Here is a 19,426-nt window from a genome sequence, read left to right as displayed (position 1 = left end):
TGTGGTTGAAATACAATTAGCTTTTATGATGCTGATAAAGATAATGCACCTACAGATAGTATCTAACTGGCATTCACGAGATCTTCAGTTTCTTGGCAATTTCTCGTATGGAATAGCCTTCATTTCTCAGAACGAGAATAGACTGACGAGTACAAGAAAGTTATTTGTTTCTGTCCATTTTGAGCCTGTAATCGAACCCACAAATGCTGATGCTCCAGATACTCAACTAGTCTAAGGAAGGCCAGTTTTATTGCATCTTTAATCAGCACTACAGTTTTCAGCTGTGCTAACATAATTGCAAAAGGGTTTTCTAACGATCAATTAGCCTTTTAAAATTATAAACTTGGATTAGCTAACACAACATGCCATTGGAACACAGGAGTGATGGTTGCTGATAATGGGCCTCTGTACGCCTATGTAGAGGTTCCATTAAAAATCAGCCTTTTCCAGCTACAATAGTCATTTACAACATTAACAATGTCTACACTGTATTTCTGATCAATTTGATGTTATTTTAATGGACAAAAAATGTGCCTCTCTTTCAAAAACAAGGACATTTCTTATTGACCCGAAACTTTTGAACGGTAGTGTACATTCAGCCTCTTGCAAATTGAAGGAAACACAGAGAGACGAAAGATAAATAATTGTATGCTTGTATATTATTGGTCAATTTTTGGGGCAAGCCTGGCTTCCCTTGGCATCCATGAATACACACCACTGGGGATGCAGGGGTGTGGGGATAGAGGGAGACAGTGGCGTGAGAAGGGGAATGGGAAAGGGGGTGGGTATATGGGAATGGTACGGGAGAGAGAGACAGATAGATGAAGATTTGGACTAGTACACCACCAGTTGGGCAAACGTTGTCCTGTGCCCTACCCAGAAGCTGGCGTGCAGTTGTATGGTCCTGGTAGGCAGTTTGTCTTGGGCTCATTTGCAGTGTTAATGATGAAACCAACACAAGTTGGTTAGATGTTAGAGTTGGAGAGGTGAGTTGGTTAAGAGGTGAGATTAGAGAGACCACAGGGCATGGGGCGCGCACACAATAGGTTGGTTAGAGGTTAGTCTTGGTTAGGAGTGGAGGTTAGAGAGACCTCGCGGCATGGGGCACTCACACGACAACAGCTGACCACACACTAAAGTCTAACTCATGGGAAGGTTACAGGTCCTACTGTACATAAAGTTATCATCATTCTAGCTATTCTATTCTATTGCTCCAGCAATGATTAGGCTTGAATAGTACTTACTTCAAGCTGAGGGTCAAATATATTAGGATATCAGCATATTAACACAGAAAATACCAAGTCAACAAAAATTATTGTGGTTTAAGTAAGAAGTCACTACAACAAACAAATGGCCATAAAAATGAACTAAAACTTGTTGTGTCAATGCAAAACCCTTAATCAACTGAAATAAACTGACTAAACCTGCCATTCACCACAGGTCACTGCTGTGAGGAAGCAGAACAGAGCAGTAGTCAAAGAGTCCTGGGTCCGGTCTTTATCTCTCGCCCTCCCTCTCTTTCGTCTCTCTTTCTGTAATTGCCTCTCCTTCTCCCTCTATCTTCCACTCCTCTCTCCCCGCTCCCTCCCTTCCCTCCCTCTCTCCATGTGTTAAGAGATAAGCGTATGTGTCTGCGGTGGGTCCCGGGGGAGCAGTGTGTTGCTGTATGACGTTGCCATGGCAGCCCCGGTCCTGATGAGGTCTCAGGATGGCCCGGGAAGATGACTGTGTTCTCCCAGGTGGAAGGCTCTGACCTCACTCTCCCAGGGTTAATCCTCCTGTTTGTCTCCCGTCGTACACAGACAGAGATGACTACGAACCACACCACTCATTCACACACACACACACTGTACATGTATACAGTATGTACAATACACACACATGTACACACAATGCGCAATACACACAGTACACAATTGTGTACACACACACAATATTGGGACTATAAATTGTGCATCCTGTATTATACTTATGCTAAAATGTTTATTATATTCTACTGAGCCATTTTCTTGTATTATTTATTGTTGTTGTTGCGTTATCAAGAAGGAACCTGCAGGTAAGCATTTTGTTGGATCATGGGTATCCTGTACATATGGCCAATAAAACTTGAAACTTGAGACACACACATACAATAAGCACAGACACATATGCAGGTCCACACATGTACGCCATTCCAATGTGCTAACACATGCCCACAGCCATAGAGAGAAAATACCCTATAGTGACAGAGAAGGGCATCCCTTACTTTCAGAATCAAGGTTAGGAAAAGTAGCATTTCAAACTTCTGCAAACGGACTCATTGGTGACACCGTGATTGGCCTCGGACTCATTTGGGCTGACATTTTGTCGATGCAAAAAAGCTGTGCAGTTGTCACAACAGACTTCATCACTTCACTTCAACATGGCTTATATTAAAAAATTCAACAGTTGTGCAAATACATTTTTGTGCATCAAGTGTTAACTGTCACATTCTGAACCTAAATGAATGACTACTACTCTTGGAGGGAGTGACATCACACAGAGTACTGTATTTTGAAACATCCTGCTACTGGTGCTTGAAGTGATACATTCTATTTTGATGCTACCCCTTCCTTATTTAGCTAATACTGCTTATTTTGACGCTAACAATACTTATGTTGACGCTAACACTACTTATTCTGATGCTAACACTGTCTATTTTGACAGTAACACTGCTTATTATGGCACTAACACTGCCTATTTTGGTCTTAACACTACCTAATTGGGTTGTCAAAATGAGACCCTGGGTGATTGTTTCTGGAGGACCAAAACTTTAGGCCCGAAAGATATGAAAAGAAGAGGGACAGTTTGATCATACACTCTAGGTGGATGGGACAGTCAATCCACTCTGGTGCGCTTACCCTATGTGTTCTTCTCAGTGTTGAATAGCGTTCAAGTGTTGAAAAGTATTCAAGTGTTGAATAGTGTTCACGTGTTGAATAGTGTTCACGTGTTGAGTAGCGTTCAAGTGTTGAATAATCGCCTTTCTCAAAGACCATCCCACATACCCCCCTGAAGTTTAACAAGATCTAGAGTAAACAATTCAAGCCGCTACCAAATCGTGTGGCAAGTGCCTCTCCTTCACGAGCTTCCAGGAAAGTCAAGCCAGCAAACAGTGAGTAGGGCCTAGGAGGGCCACAAATACAACAATACCGGAAGCCCCTCCGACAGCATATCGGCTGCAGCCCTCCTCACTCAGACTTAATGCGAGTGGTCCTCGGAGCCGAGCGTGTTGTGCTGTCCTCTAGAATGCCTGACCTCAGAGCGTCTCCGTGTTTTCCAAATCTTTCAGGGTGGCGTTGTCGCGCTAATTCAACGTGACAGCTCGTCAGGGGAAAGAGAGAAAGAGGGAGAGAGAAAGAGAGAGAGCAACTGAAGTTCATTATGTCGACTTGCAAGTGTCAAGGGAAAGAAAGAGAGAGGGAGAGAAAGATAGACTGAGAGAGAGAGAAAAAGAGAGAGAGACCGAGAGAGAGACTCTTCACGAAGTCCATTACGTTGACTATTATCAGCTGGCCTAAACTTCTACACAAAGCATAATATTATCCGGCCTACTTCACAGCACTTAAAAAAGTTAATTGTTTCTATTTTTGATAGGTCTAGTTTTAAGAATAAGACGAAGGAGGCAAAAGTGGCCTAAAAAAATGGAGATTCGTATTACAGTAAGCAGAACAAGTCCATTGTACAGGGCTAAGCTATGAATATTAATGAACTGTTTAAGTCTGTGTGGACAGACATGCCTGGGTCGTATTCATTAAAGCACCAAACAGAAGAAAACAGACTGAAACAGGGAGGGACTAGATGAACTTGTCAAATAAGAAATGCTTGTTTTCGTTTTCCATTGCAAAACGTTTTTCTACAGTGTGCCCTAAAGGACACTAACATTTGTAAACCAGGAACCAGTTATTCTTACCTGTGTGGTTCTTGAAGCACCTTTAGGAGGATGATATTAAGGAACAGGGCAAAGGTCAGTGTAATTTACATGAATGGGAGAAAAGGCTAGTCTTAATCACAGATCCTTTGACCTCAATCCCCTCAAGGAGTCTGGGCTTGTTCCCCCCCCCTCTCCTTCTCTTCATCTCCCTCCATCTCTGCCACTCCTGCATCCTCTGTATCAACACATGCACGCACGTACGCACGCACGTACGCACACAAACACACACACAATTCAAGACTTCTGTGCTCCAGAGCAAGATCCTAAACCTGCTGGTATTAAACTGCACTGTTATTACCATCAACTCTAAAGACGTGTGGTAATCAACTCACTAATAATATAGCACTGATACTGTCAGTGCATGGTCTAACATCTCCCCCTGCTGGCTTCCCCAGGTAGGAACCAAGAGTGTCCTGAACACAGATAACCTGCTCTCGGCTGAAGGAGACACACCCTCGAAGGAATTACCAACAGTTTCCCTTATATCTGTTTTGACTGAGCGGAGATAGAGTCAGTCGTACTCATTGTCAGTAACCAGTGTTTACAGATCGGGAAGGAGATGAGGAGAGGAAGTTGTATTGAGCCTATAGAGAGCCCCAATGGTAATGCACTTTATGGAAGTGTCACAGTGGGGGGGGGGGACAGTTAGAAATGGATGAGTCAGGGTATTTCAATTAGCTATAGCGTTGCCAAGCTTGGAAAACACTGGATTAAAGACAGTGGTTCAATAAATTGATGTCAGATTCACAGCAACTTTGAGCTTGGTCTATGACGGGACACAGAGGAAGTGAGGGACAATGTGAGAGAGTGAAACTTTTTTTCCCCTCCCAGAAGTGTGTAGGCCTACATACATAGCAATGTTGATTATAAGTCAGCACAGTAGCCTTGTGCAAGCCAGATCACCCCTCCTACTGTGCTGTAAACCAGAGGACGGGCAGAGCATAGATGGACTAATTGCTTACATGGCATGTTGTTCTGAGGGGGAATTCACTCCGACACCGTGGCAGACTGGGGCAGCTAATTACAGCCTTGGGTTGGCCAACGCAGCTGCTCCACACACAGTAACAGCACAGTTCTGCATGGGGAGGAGAAACACTGCAACATCACACATACATACACGAATGTGCATGTACACACACATGCATGAAAGCCTACACAGACACACACTTTCACATGCATGCAGGTACACACACTCACTTGCAGATATGACACACTCACAGGACTCACAGACGCTACTCAAAACCGCCCATGCCACCGCCAAAACCGCCCATGCCACCGCCAAAACAGCCCATGCCACCGTATAAACCGCCCATGCCACCGTCAAAACCACCCATGCCACCGTCAAAACCACCCATGCCACCGCCAAAACCGCCCATGCCACCGCCAAAACCGCCTATGCCACCGCCAAAACCGCCCATGCCACCGCCAAAACAGCCCATGCCACCCTATAAACCGCCCATGCCACCGTCAAAACCACCCATGCCACCGCCAAAACAGCCCATGCCACCGTATAAACCGCCCATGCCACCGTCAAAACCGCCCATGCCACCGCCAAAACAGCCCATGCCACCGTATAAACCGCCCATGCCACCGCCAAAACCGCCCATGCCACCGTATAAACCGCCCATGCCACCGTCAAAACCACCCATGCCACCGTATAAACCGCCCATGCCACCGTCAAAACCGCCCATGCCACCGCTTGCTCCCACTATTTCCTGCTTTTGGAGATTTGAAGTCCTGTGGAGGTCGTGGGCAGCAACTAGTAGTTTCTGCATTAACTTTCTGATTGCTCTAAGGGGTGGAAAGACACCCGATAGTGCTACAGTAGTACTTTCTGATGACTTAAGCTGCACTGTGAAAAATATAGTTCATTTTATGTTTAATGCACACGTGCAAAAGTAACCTGCAATGCTTGATAGAGCCCTGTGTGTTATAAAATCTGGTCTAATATGAATAACAATGCCTCCAAACAGGGCAGTAATATATTTAAGCTTCATTTTTGGGTGGTGCAAATAGCAGGCCTACATGAATTCAGCCTGGCCTCAAATGTTAGCCATAAAATAGTAAACGTAAGTCTGTGACACTCAAATTAGTATGATTTGTTACGTTTGGTATGGTTACATAAGACAGAAGGTTACTTAAGCCAAAAACCAAAGGAGGGAGGTTGGTCAGGGAGGTGTATAATGCAAAAGTCTAGCAACCCAAAGGTTGCGGGTTCGAATCACATCACAGACAACTTTAGCTAATTAGCAACTACTTACTACTTTTTTGCAACTACTTAGCATGTTAGCTAACCCTTCCCCTAACCTTAAGCCTTAACCCTAGACTTAACCCTTAACCCTAACCCATAACCTTAACCCCTAACCTAGCTAACATTAGCCACCTAGCTAATGTTAGCCACAACAAATTGTAATTAATAACATATCATACAAAATGGGTGATGGACATCCACAAATTAATAAATACCATATGAAACGTAACATTTCATACAAAATGGAGGGAGACAAGAGTTACACTTGCTATGTTACATCTACCCCTGAGTCCAGCTTGGAATTAAACATACCCTTTTCCACGCCATAGTTCCTGTAACCATGCTGAAAAGGAAAATGTGAAATGAAAACAACCGAGCCAGCACAATACGGTTTGGATCTGCCTTTATTGTGTGTATCAAGCATTTCTCTTACTAGCCTATTCAGATTCCAATCAAATTTTTAACACCTGTAGCCAACACCTTTGAAAATATTATGATATCTCCCAAAGGCCATGTGAAGGTATGAACTCTCTCATGTAATTTACAATGTAATGACCTGGATTACACAAAAAATGTGATTACATTTGATCCAGCTGAATTCAATTTCCTTTATAGCGTCTGCCTTAGTAAGGTTAAGAGGATATAGGTGATAAAAAGGTAAACACAGTAACATTCATCTCTCTCCATATAGATGTCCCATGCAAATCGGTCAGTCTGTGTTAAGCACACATACAGTTCCTGAATCACTGTAAATGGGAAAGCCTCTCTTTACCTTCAGGGTCATTTACCATGGAAGGTGAAAATGGCAGCATTTTACCATATAGAGTAGGATTACAATTACAGTAAGAGCACCAATTTGCAGTGTGACTGGTTAGAAATCATGTTCACGGGTGAGGAAAATCTACTTTAAATGGGACAAGGTCCCATCTTACAAATGAGAACTTCTCTGCTCTCCATATTTATTAGCTGTTGGGAGAAGTTGATCTTAATGTACAGTTGATTATTAATAAAACCATGCCATACATTGGAAAAGTAACAACGTATTTCTACATAATATATCATCACATGGTTCCCAGTGCCACCCTTGCTCCTGACCTTCCCTGGCTGGTGATCCCTGACAAACAGGGTGGCACAGTGGGACTCTAACCGGTAAAGCAGTGCCAGCTGAACTCAGACTGGATTACTGTCGCCCCCAACCTACTGTAAAGTGGCATCAAATCATTAAAGCTAGACGAATGACAAATGTAGTATCTCAATAGTTGAAAATGGCCACCTATCTATCCCCTGAGCTACAGGGCCTCTGTTAACCCAGGGTTGTGGGTTCTCCCGGGGGCGAAAAAAAATGTATGAAATTGTATGTATGAAAATATCCTTTCATTCACCTTTAGTAATCTTTATTTTTTTTAATATTCTTTTACTTTTACCCCTTTTTCTCCCCAATTTCATGGTATCCAATTGGTAGTTACAGTCTTGTCTCATCGCTGAATCTCCCATACGGACTCGGGAGAGGCGAAGGTCGAGAGCCATGCATCCTCCGAAACACAACTCAACCAAGCCGCACTGCTTCTTAACACAATGCCCACTTAAGCTGGAAGCCACCTGCACCAATGTGTCGGAGGAAACACTGTGCACCGGGCAACCGTGTCAGCATGCACTGCTTCCGGGCCGCCACAGGAGTCGCTAGTGTGCAATGGGACAAGGACATCCCTGCCAGCCAAACACTCCACTAACCCGGACGACGCTGGGCCAATTGTGCGCCGCCCCATGGGTCGGCTGCGACAAAGGCTGCACCTTTAGTAATCTCACAAGCTGGAGAGGTCCAAGCAAATTTCTGGTAGGCATCAAGCATGAGAGTTTCAAGGAGAGAACACAAGCAGAGGAATCTGCTTTATAATATTGAGATGCAGCTCTGGTCTGCCAGACAGTGTGTGTACAGTAGACAGAGTGTGTGTTCATGTGTTCTCATTTGTCAATTACACTGCATTAGGGCTAATAGTTCTCATCCTGATTCCAATAGGCTACGGTTGATAACAAAATCGCTGAGTAGGATCCTGTGTGTGTGTGTGTGTGTGTGTGTGTGTGTGTGTGTGTGTGTGTGTGTGTGTGTGTGTGTGTGTGTGTGTGTGTGTGTGTGTGTGTGTGTGTGTGTGTGTGTGTGTGTGTGTGTGTGTGTGTGTGTGTGTGTGTGTGTGTGTGTGTGTGTGTGTGTGTGTGTGTGTGTGTGTGTAGTGTGGATGATGGGTGAGTGATTGGGTCTAGGCTAGTCTTTAGTGATGTGATACTACTGTATATCTGATATCCGCCTGGTCCATTTGGAGGACGGCAGTGGTTGAGTGGTAATGTCCTGAAGTCATCTATGAGGTAATACAAACAATAAAGCGACCCATAGTGCTTCTCGGTAACAAACTGATCCATTACACTGGTGATACATGTGTCCTTTTCCTGCGGTCCAATTGAAATGTCTCAATGCAATTAGTAGCGACAGGAAACGCATGATTCCGCCTGGGTCTCTATTAACGATTAGTACCCATAAAAGCCTGATAAGCTGATTGAGTTAGACAGGGGGACAATACATTTATTTAAATTGACTGATTTCCTTACATGAACTGTAACTCAGTAAAATGCTGAAATTGTTGCATGTTGCATTTATATTTTTGTTCAGGGTAAATAAAAGAACTATCCACATTTTTAAAAAACTTTTTTGTAATTCTGGCATGGGAAATACACTTTCCAATGGGGGAAAAAACGTTAAGAAATATACAGAAAAATCTGTTCAATAAACAATCTAACAAACTACGTAACCCATAGCAAAACAGCCACTTGACCAGTTGCTCGTTTCACAGAGCCACAATGGACATTCCATCCAGGGTTGTGTTCATTAGGCACCAAACCAATGAAAACGGGAGGGACTATGTGGACTTGTCCAATTAGAAACCCTAATTACATTTTTCTGCTACAAAATGTTTTCTCTTAGTGCCCTAAGGAAGATGAGCCAGGTTATGCTCTTTGTTTTCCAGCTCCTTCTTCTTCTCCTGGTACAGTTTGAGTATGTAGTCGTCCGGGGCGATGCCCTGCTCTTTCAGCTCCGCCATGCTCTTCTCCAGCTTCACCGTGGTGCGGGCACTGCCCACCTTCCTGGCCGTGAGGTACAAGGTGAAATCCTTAAAGTCCATCAGGTGGCAGGAATCCCTATCGCACAAGTTGGGGAGGCTCGGAGTTGTCCGCTCCACTTTGGGGAAGAAGGTCAGGCCCGAGATCTTCTCTAGTTCCGATAGACTCACCTGGAAGTCCGTCAGTGGGCGCTTGAAGCCGATTGGCTGGTTGGGTATGACAAAGGCCCCGAGGGCCAAGGTTTTTGATGCCGATTGGTTGTTAGTCAAATCGCCCGATGCCGATTGCTCCTTCCCGACGAGGATGACTTTGAAGAGGTGGGTGGGGACGGCCACGTCGTCTTTGCCTATGACCTGCACAAATAACAACACATTACGTTAAATCATGTTAAAATGCACTTTTTTTTTGCATTTTGCATATTTTGGTCTACCCGTGCCTCGATAGATTGTGGACTAGGCTGTTCAGAGATACGACAGTGTTAGTTTATGAAGGCCTCGTAAAGAACAGATGGACTTATGCCTTCAACGCCCTGAGATCTCAAGGAGAGGTCCACGCTGATTTATGGTAAAGGTTGTTTGTTCTAGATTAAAGTAGCCTCTAATGGCCACATCAAATAATCCAGGAGCCAGGCAGATCCGCTTCAGCTGACATCCGCATATCTGTAGCTGTTGTTTTGATGGTGTCTGAGGTGGAACTGCATTAGAGCTGTCAAATCCACAAGCAGCACCTAAACAGGACATTGCCATTGCTTTGTTAGAGGGGCAATAACCATTCAGTTAAAGGGAGAATCATTCACCACACCTGCCCAGTGCCCGGGGCTCCAACTAAGGCCTTGACAAATCAGAGAGACCTCTCAATCGGTTACATTACTCGAATAAACGGGAGTACAGACTGTACACTAAGATCACATTTCCCTTCATAAGGTCATAAAATAAAATTGGGGTTGTGAAGGAAAGTACCGAAAATAAAACACATATAAACACATAAAAGACATAGTATCAAGGGTGGCTACTTTGAAGAACCTACAATATATTTAGATTTGTTTAACACTGTTTTCGTTAATACATGATTCCATGTGTTATTTCATAGTTTTGATGTCTTCACTATTATTCTACAATGTAGAAAATAGTAAAATAAAGAAACACCTTGAATGAGTAGCTGTGTCCAAACTTTCGACAGGTACTGTACAGGTACTGTACATATACAGTGGGGAGAACAAGTATTTGATACACTGCCGATTTTGCAGGTTTTCCTACTTACAAAGCATGTAGAGGTCTGTAATTTTTATCATAGGTACACTTCAACTGTGAGAGACGGAATCTAAAACAAAAATCCAGAAAATCACATTGTATGATTTTTAAGTAATTAATTTGCATTTTATTGCATGACATAAGTATTTGATCACTTACCAACCAGTAAGAATTCCGTCTCTCATGTCACGTTCTTAAACTAAAGTGGTGATCCTAACTGACCTAAGACAGGGAATTTTTACTAGGATTAAATGTCAGGAATTGTGAAAAACTGAGCTTAAATGTGTATATATACAGTAGAAGTCGGAAGTTTACATACACCGTAGCCAAATAAATTTAAACTCAGTTTTTCACAATTCCTGACATTTAATCCTATTTATTTGGCTACGGTGTATGTAAACTTCCGACTTCTACTGTATATATACACATTTAAGCTCAGTTTTTCACAATTCCTGACATTTAATCCTAGTAAAAATTCCCTGTTTTAGGTTAGTTAGGATCACCACTTAATTTTAAGAACGTGACATGTCAGAATAATACTAGAGAGAATTATTTATTTCAGCTTTTATTTCTAAATGTTATAATGGACAAAAAATGTGCTTTTCTTTCAAAAACAAAGACATTTCAAAGTGACGACAAACTTTTGAATGGTAATGTATATATATAATATCCCCATAAGGACAAAAGTTAGGCCTACTACACAGAGCTTTCATTCTTCTCTATGCTATCTCTCCACTCCATCCCTTCCTCTCTTTGTTTCTTCTTCCTCTCATTCTCTTTCTTCCTCCTCTCTAGGTGGGAGTCCTGTTCCTGCTGATGGGGGGACAGTGTGTTGGCCCCTGATAAACCACAGGGAGACCCCACTCCAGGGGAGTTCATCTGGGATGAAGACACTGCACTCCAGGCCTCTCCACCGCGGATGTTAGAGGCCGGCACTACCAACTTAAGGCGGGCATCCCCGGAGCCCTCTAAACCTCTCAATCCCTCACAGGAAACAAGGACCGCCTGGCAATACCCAGGGGGCACTGCCATGGCAACTGGAGAGGTAGCAACAGGAAATAATAAACTGTGGGTGTGTTGTGTGTGTTTAATCCCCACTGCTGCAGCTCAGGCCCCAGGTGGGTTTGGGGTTTCAATGGGTGGAACACGGCCCCTGTCGCAGATGATCTGTGTGTCTAGGTAACAGCCCTAGGGCTAGGTTCCCCAACTGGCGGGGAACCCATACACCTGTCACTGTGGCTTTATTTGGCCCCCGAAAAAGTGTTATTTTATTTATTATCATTTTTTATTGGTAGACATAAAAGACTGTAAAAACACCAGCAAATCAGCTCCCAAGTTATTTTGATGTAAAAAATCTGTTACAAAGTATTCACACGAATAATAGAGATATGTGATCGTATACAAATGTAAGCAAGGTTTGAAATTATTATGTTTTAGTTTTAGTCAAATATTATATCTGTTTGGGCGTCTTGCGGTCAATTTGCAGTCTACAAATTATTCTAAATTATGTTCTGGCCCCTTGACCATCGACTCGAGAAAAAATCTGCCTGCGGCTGAATCTAGTTGATGATCCCTGCCCTAGGGCAACCGGCTGTCCTTGTGGGTTTACACTCTGGGCCTCACTGGAGGACAAAGAAACACTCACAGCACACTTTCTCAGATAGAACAGCCACATTGGGGCAAAGCTTCGATGCAAACCTAACTAACGCAGAAGAAAACAAACACTAACCTAACCAGCCAACAGCATCCAGATATTCACTTTTTTTTTTTTAAAGCTACTAAACAGCCACTGTCACAATCTAGCAAGTGTTGTTTGACGTTGAGTAATACTAATATTACGAGAGAGTTGGCATATTTTATTAATGACAATATGGGCAGTGTACAAAAGTCTCCATGAATAAATAACAACTTAGTACTTGTGTGCTTTCTGTGGGTTGGAAGTACTTGAAAAGAAGATGGGCTTCATCGACAAGAGGGATTTTTTGTGCAACAGTGACATCTAGTGGCCAAGAAGCTGCACTGTGATATGTCCAGAAATAACCATCATGTTATACGTAAGGGATAATCAACGAGGTGCTATGCGTTCTCCAGAGAAAAGAATGTATGACGTGAAGGTGTGTTCCACGACGCGCTAGTTACATTATTTTCCAAACAACGCATAGAGCCCCGAGTTGATTATCTATTTTATACAATGGCTACAATTTAACACATTTATAGCTAGAAATGTGTTCATTTGCAGGTAGAAATGTGTTCAACATCCACTGAAGTAGCTAACAACTTCACTAGATAGCGACAGTACTTGCATTGGTAACCAAACAAACAGATTTACTAGTTTAGATAAAACCATTAGTCCTATCTTGCTATTATGAAAGTCGAATTCAGTAATGCCAATAATGTTTTCAATTTGACTTTTGCTTTCAAATGCAACTCAAACATAGAACATGTAAGAATTCAATGAACTACAGCCATTGAATTCTACTGCTGATATACTGTGCGTTACTTAAGCAATAAGGCTGATCTACCACGGTCTGATCTACCACGGCTTTTAGCATTCTGTGCTCGAACGACCCAGTTTATAATTCCCTTTATAAACTGGTATAAACTGGGTGGTTCAAGCCCTAAATGCTGACTGGCTGATAGCCGCGGTAGATCAGACCATATACCATAGGTATGACAAAACATTTATTTTTACTGCTCTTATTAAGTTGGTAACAAGTTTATAATAGCAATAAGGCACCTAGGGGGTTTGTGGTATATGGCCAATATACCACTGCTAAGGGCTGTTCTTAGCACGACACAATGTGGAGTGCCTGGATACAGCCCTTAGCGGTGGTATATTGGCCATATTGCTTCGTGCCTTATTGCTTAAATAATGCACAGTATATCAGCAATAGAATTCAATGGCTATAGTTCATTCTTACATGTTCTATGTTTGAGCTGCATTTGGAAGCAAAGGTCAAATTGAAATGATTGGCATTGCTGAATTCTATTTTCATAATAGCAAGCTAGGACTAATAGGTTGGTTAGCTAAACTTGTAAATCTGTTTGTTTGGTTACCAAGGCAACTACTGTAGCTATCTAATGAACTTGCTAATTACTTCAGTGGATGTTGAACACCTTTCTTCCTGCAAATGTGTTAAATTATAGCCATGGTATAAAATAGATAATCAACTTGGGGCTCTATGTGTTCTCTGGAAAATAATGTAACTCCTTGGAAGGTTAGTTCCACTCCCCTAGCGTGTCGTGGTACACACCTTCCACATCATACATTTTTTCTCCAGAGAACGCATAGCTCCTCGTTGATTATCCCTTATTTATAAACTGGGTGGTTCGAGCCCTTAATGCTGATTGACTGACAGCCGCGGTAGATCAGACCGTATACGACGTGTATGACAAAACATTTATTTTTACTGCTCTTATTAAGTTGGTAACAAGTTTATAATAGCAATAAGGCACCTAGGGGGTTTGTGGTCTATGGCCAATAGACCACCGCTAAGGGCTGTATCCAGGCACTCCACATTGTGTCGTGCTAAGAACAGCCATTAGCCGTGGTATATTGGCCATATACCACACCCCCTCGTGCATTATTGCTTAAATAATGCACACTCTAGAATGCCCTTCAAGCCAATTAGAAACGAGTATTCAACAATGTCATGGTATAATTAAGCGATGATGCCCGAGAAGGCGGTGTTTCGAGGATATATAACCAGTTTCTAATAGCAATAAGGCACCTTGGGGGTTTATGGTATATGCCATTGGAGAATATATTGGCACGGTTTGCCAATATATCCTAACAGCACCCATGCCAATATTTCCTCCCAACAACCAGCTTCGAGGGCATTATCACTTTTATAGGTTAACAACAGGTTAACAACATATTCAAATAATGGACATATTTTCATTAAAAACATTATTTTGATGAATTTATTCATGCCTGTTCATCCTTCCACAAGATATAGTCCCGACACAAATCTAGGGTTGCTACACAAGCCTACTGGTCATTCGTTCTATCGGTTCGGTTGCCAGTAAATCTATGGATTTAGTCAAGTCAAACACAGTACAGACAGAATAACAGCAAAGTAGCTGCATTTGTTTGTTTAAGCTGTTTTCCAGTGATTATTTGGGGGATACATCCATAACAATGAGCTAATGATGTGCGATTTAGCCTGGCATAGAACATTTGCTCGCTCGCCAGGCCACTGTTCAGAAGAGACAGCTAACACAATCACTTCAAACTAAAGCCGGAATGACAGCAAACTAGTTGCATTTCTTGTTTTTCTATTGACATTTATTTGTATATATCCATAAAAATTATGCTGATTCAGGATTTCGACTGGCTGAGAAAAACTGCCAGCCTGTCTGTCTCGTCCTGACTACCGACACGTTCATTGCCATAGGACAGCTGGAGATTGAATTTCAATATTGAAACAATGTTGCAAATGTCGGAGAGACAGATCTAGTATATAAATGAGCTGAGTTGATGAGACAGTGGATTGCGCAGTCAGATGGAACGGAGTAAATAGTCATTTTAACATCATAGTTTTAGCCGGTGGTAACTCGTGGAATAGACACTGGCTGGAATGCGGAGTTTTAACCATTCAGCATCCAGGATAAGACCCACCCGTTGTATAATGTAGTATATAGATCAGGGGTATTCAACGCTTGCCCCACGAGGTCCGAAACCTGCTGGTTTTGTGTTCTACCTGATAATTAATTGCACCCACCTGGTGTCCCAGGTCTAAATCAGTCCCTGATTATAGGGGAACAATGACAAAATGCATTGGAACTGTCTTTGAGGTCCAGAATTGAGTTAGAGGGGTATAGATTATAACAATTATACACAGTGCCTTCGGAAACTATTCAGACCCCTTGACTTTTTCCCCGTTTTGTTACGTTACAGCCTTATTCTAAAATGTATTAAATTGATGTTTTTTCTCATCAATCTACACACAATACCCCATAACGATAAAGCGAAAATAGTTTTTTCACATTAATGGCTAATTTATTAAAAAAATAAAACTGAAATACCTTATTTAGATAAGTATTCAGACCCTTTGCTATGAGACTCGAAATTGAGATAATGTGCATCCTGTTTCCATTGATCATCCTTGAGATGTTTCGACAACTTGATTGGAGTCCACCTGTAGTAAATTCAATTGATTGGACATGATTTGGAAAAGCACACACCTGTCTATATAAGGTCCAACAGTTGACAGTGCATGTCAGAGAAAAAAATCAAGCAATGAGGTCGAAGGAATTGTCTGAAGAGCTCCAAAACATGATTGTGTCGAAGCACAGATCTGGGGAAGGGTACTAAAAAAAGTACACAGCATTGAAGGTCCCCAAGAACACAGTGGCCTCACTCCTTAAATGTAAGAAGTTTGGAACCACCAACTCTTCCTAGAGCTGGCCTCCCGGCCAAACTGAGCAATCGGGGAAGAAGGGCCTTGGTCAGGGAGGTGACCAAGAACCCGATGGTCACTCTGATAGAGCTCCAGAGTTCCTCTGTGGAGATGGGAGAACCTTCCAGAAGGACAGGTTCTGCAGCACTCCACCAATCAGGCCTTTATGGTAGAGTGGCTAGACAGAAGGCACTCCTCAGTAAAAGGCACATCACAGCCCACTTGGAGTTTACAAAAAGGCACCTAAAGACTCTCAGACCATGAAAAACAAGATTCTCTGGTCTGATGAAACCAAGATTGAACTCTTTGGCCTGAATGCCAAGCGTCACATCTGTAGGAAACCTGGCACCATCCCTACTGTGAAGCATGGTGGTGGCGGCATCATGCTGTGGGGATGTCTTTCAGTGGCAGGGACTGGGAAACTAGTCTGGACCGAGGGAAAGATGAACAGAGCAAAGTACAGAGAGATCCTTGATGAAAACCTGCTCCAGAGCGCTCAGGACCTCAGACTGGGGCGAAGGTTCACCTTCCAACAGGACAATGACCCTAAGCACACAGCCAATACAACGCAGGAGTGGATTCGTGGACAAGTCTCTGAATGTCCTTGAGTGGCCCAGCCAGAGACTGGAATTAAACCCGATCGAACGTCTCTGGAGAGACCTGAAAATAGCTGTGCAGCAACGCTCCCCATCCAACCTGACAAAGCTTGAGAGGATCTACAGAGAAGAACTGGAGAAGCTCCCCAAATACAGGTGTGCCAAGCTTGTAGCGTCGTAGCCAAGAAGACTCGAGGCTGTAATCGTTGCCAAAGGTGCTTCAACAAAGTACTGAGCAAAGGGTCTGAATACTTATGGAAATGTGATATTTCCATATTTTTTTTATAAATTTGCAAACATTTCTAAAAAAAAAATATTTGGATTTGTCATTATGGTGTATTGTGTGTAGATCGATGAGGATGTTTTCTTTTTAATCAATTTTAGAATAAGACTTTAACGTAACAAAATGTGGAAAAGGTCAAGGGGTCTAAATACTTTACGAGTACATTTGGAGCTCTCAGACAAACCACTGACATTGAGTGGACACTGTACCCTAGTCACATTTCCCCCATTAATGGTTAAGGTTAGGATTTGGGGAAATCCTAGATCTGTACCTAGGGAAAACTTCACCCTGGACTGTACAGTGTGGCCCGCCTAACAGCTTCAGTTACCTGGTAGGACACTGTCTTTTTCCCATCAGCCCCCTCTTCAGAAAGGACCAGAGGTCCCGATATGACCCACACGTCATCAAAGCGCTTGGCCAGGTCCCTGCAGTACATCTCCAGTCTGAAATACAAAACAGTCTATTATACTGGGACAACACACAGTTCACAGACTTCAAAATGATCATTCAATTGATCATAAGTAAAGTTTGGCTTCAAGGTACAATAGCTTAGATGAAGAGAGTTTTATTTCAGCATAGGTCATTCCATTTATATACAGTACTAGGACCAAGTAGTATCACCTAACTTGTGGAACAAATGCAATGAATATCACTGGGGGTTCCCATATACCTGTTCCAGTATCCAGCGTTGTTTTCATAGTTCTGGGGCACAATGTTCGATAGGTAGAAGGTTTCAGCCATTGACTGCTGTTAATAGGAACAGAAAGGAGAGAATTCTGTGAGACCAGTTCACCTCACATGCCATCAAAACAAGAAAAGGTCTTAACAAACCACTGGTGTAAATCACATCAACTAAGGACAAGACATTACTCCAAGCTCAACCTACGACACTAAATGTCACCAATATGTTGGATAGGTGTGATGTGCTGGGTACCTCTGAGGTCTTGTTGTCTCCTGCGGGGGCCATATGGCCCCTGGACCAGCCACTGCCCAGGTAGTCAGCATTGTGTGCAGTGAAGGGTTCTGCGATACTGGGGTCTGGCTTGAATTTACAGTGCTTTCTGTCGGCTTTCCCTGCGGCAGCAAGAAGAAGAGAATTAGCCTATATCTAGGATGTCTGTATAACAGCTGCCTATGACTATCCCAGTGAGCACAATAAATTTTTTACTCATAGGGATATTATGACTACATTATTAGATTATCATTACAACATTATTACCCAATAGTTTCTCATGTGACAGGTGCTCTGCGACCCATCTTGGTGTTTTCATGGCTTGGTTGTAGGACAATGTGTGGTTGGCGTAGTATCGTATCTCAGCTCCTGTCAAGGGGAAGCCATACCGCCCTATGTCCTGCTGTGCCTGAGGAACTGTAACAAAGCATTGATGTTATTTACATAGGCAGAACTCACAAATATTGCAAAATTCTACCACATTTGGCTGGCTTCTGAAGTGGCTAAGTTTAATATGAATCATTGGGTACTTGTGTATCAGCTATGATAATTGTTCATTAAGTAATCATTACGTATCATCTGTGTATACTGGCTAATTTCATTACAGGTGACGGCTAACTTAACTTAGCAAGCTAAATACTAATTTAAAAGCAAACCTTTCTCGGGCTCTCTCTGGTCCTCTGTGTCCTCATCCTTGTAAAGTTTCATCACTGCCACACATGATCCAGTGGTGACGGCGGCGCCGCACACAAAACCACCGACAAATCTAAAGAATTTAACATTCCCTGTCATCTTATATTCAACAGATAAAATACTTTGAAATAATGTGTCTTGTTGCTTTGTGTTTTTAGGTAGAAGTTATCACCAGCGTCTCGTGGGCAACACAAAGAAAAGTACATCCGGGTCACGAAATTTCGAAAATGTTCAAAATAAAAGTCTCCTACGTTCATGATATGTGAGAAATACCAGTCTAAACATGAACAATGATCCATATTTGTTTATATTTAAGTGACATTTGCACTTTTATTTGGGTCAAATAAATGCCCCAATGAAATACACTGTATATGCAATACAGTATATATGGGCTTATTATATTATTATGATGTTATTATATTGGCTTACATATTGGCTTAGAAAACTACTCCAGGTGCTGAAGTAAAAGTGGGGTTGAGGTTACTCACTAGAGACTGTAGAATCTATATACGTGATTTAATGGGGGACTGAGGTCTATGTGCCCAGCAACACTTTCTACTCCACCCACTCTCGTCTTGCCGTACTTCCCAAATCACGTCGTTGTCAAATCTCCCTTGGAAGTCTAGAGAACGTTCTGTAGCAAAAACGGTTTGAATGGTCCGCTGGCTCCCAGCCGCAAGATTTTGATTGGGTGTTACATTTCAAGAACCCGCCCCTTACACGCCCGTGGAAGGGGGTGCTGTATGTCATGTCAGTCACTGTTCCGTCCTTGTAGTTGTTGTCATGTCCGCGGGTTTCCTGTTAAATGGGCTACTTTGAAAACGATGTCGCGTGTGAATGTTTTTTTGTCGCAGTTTTTTTTTTGTTTTGTCTATTTCTAAGTTGCACCGCAGCCCCAATAGAATTTATCTTAAACATATATATATATATTTCACT

General features: G+C 42.6%; 1 protein-coding gene across 1 annotated transcript; it reads right to left on the bottom strand.

Moving 5' to 3' along the window:
• Positions 1–8,337: 8,337 nt before the first annotated feature.
• LOC106590374 (exo/endonuclease G) lies at positions 8,338–18,720 on the bottom strand. The gene is made up of 6 exons (XM_014181339.2): positions 18,454–18,720; positions 18,065–18,214; positions 17,780–17,919; positions 17,516–17,592; positions 17,174–17,288; positions 8,338–9,667 (listed from the first exon to the last, which is right to left on the bottom strand). Exons 1-6 carry the CDS (start codon positions 18,587–18,589, stop codon positions 9,182–9,184), a joined length of 1,104 nt encoding a protein of 367 aa, XP_014036814.1. The 5' UTR covers positions 18,590–18,720; the 3' UTR covers positions 8,338–9,181.
• Positions 18,721–19,426: the final 706 nt, after the last annotated feature.

The sequence above is a fragment of the Salmo salar genome, chromosome ssa29 (genome assembly GCF_905237065.1).
Source record: "Salmo salar chromosome ssa29, Ssal_v3.1, whole genome shotgun sequence".
Taxonomy (NCBI): Eukaryota; Metazoa; Chordata; class Actinopteri; order Salmoniformes; family Salmonidae; genus Salmo; species Salmo salar.
The sequence above is the reverse complement of the archived record's forward strand: the minus strand, read 5'-3'. Positions and strand labels throughout refer to the sequence as shown.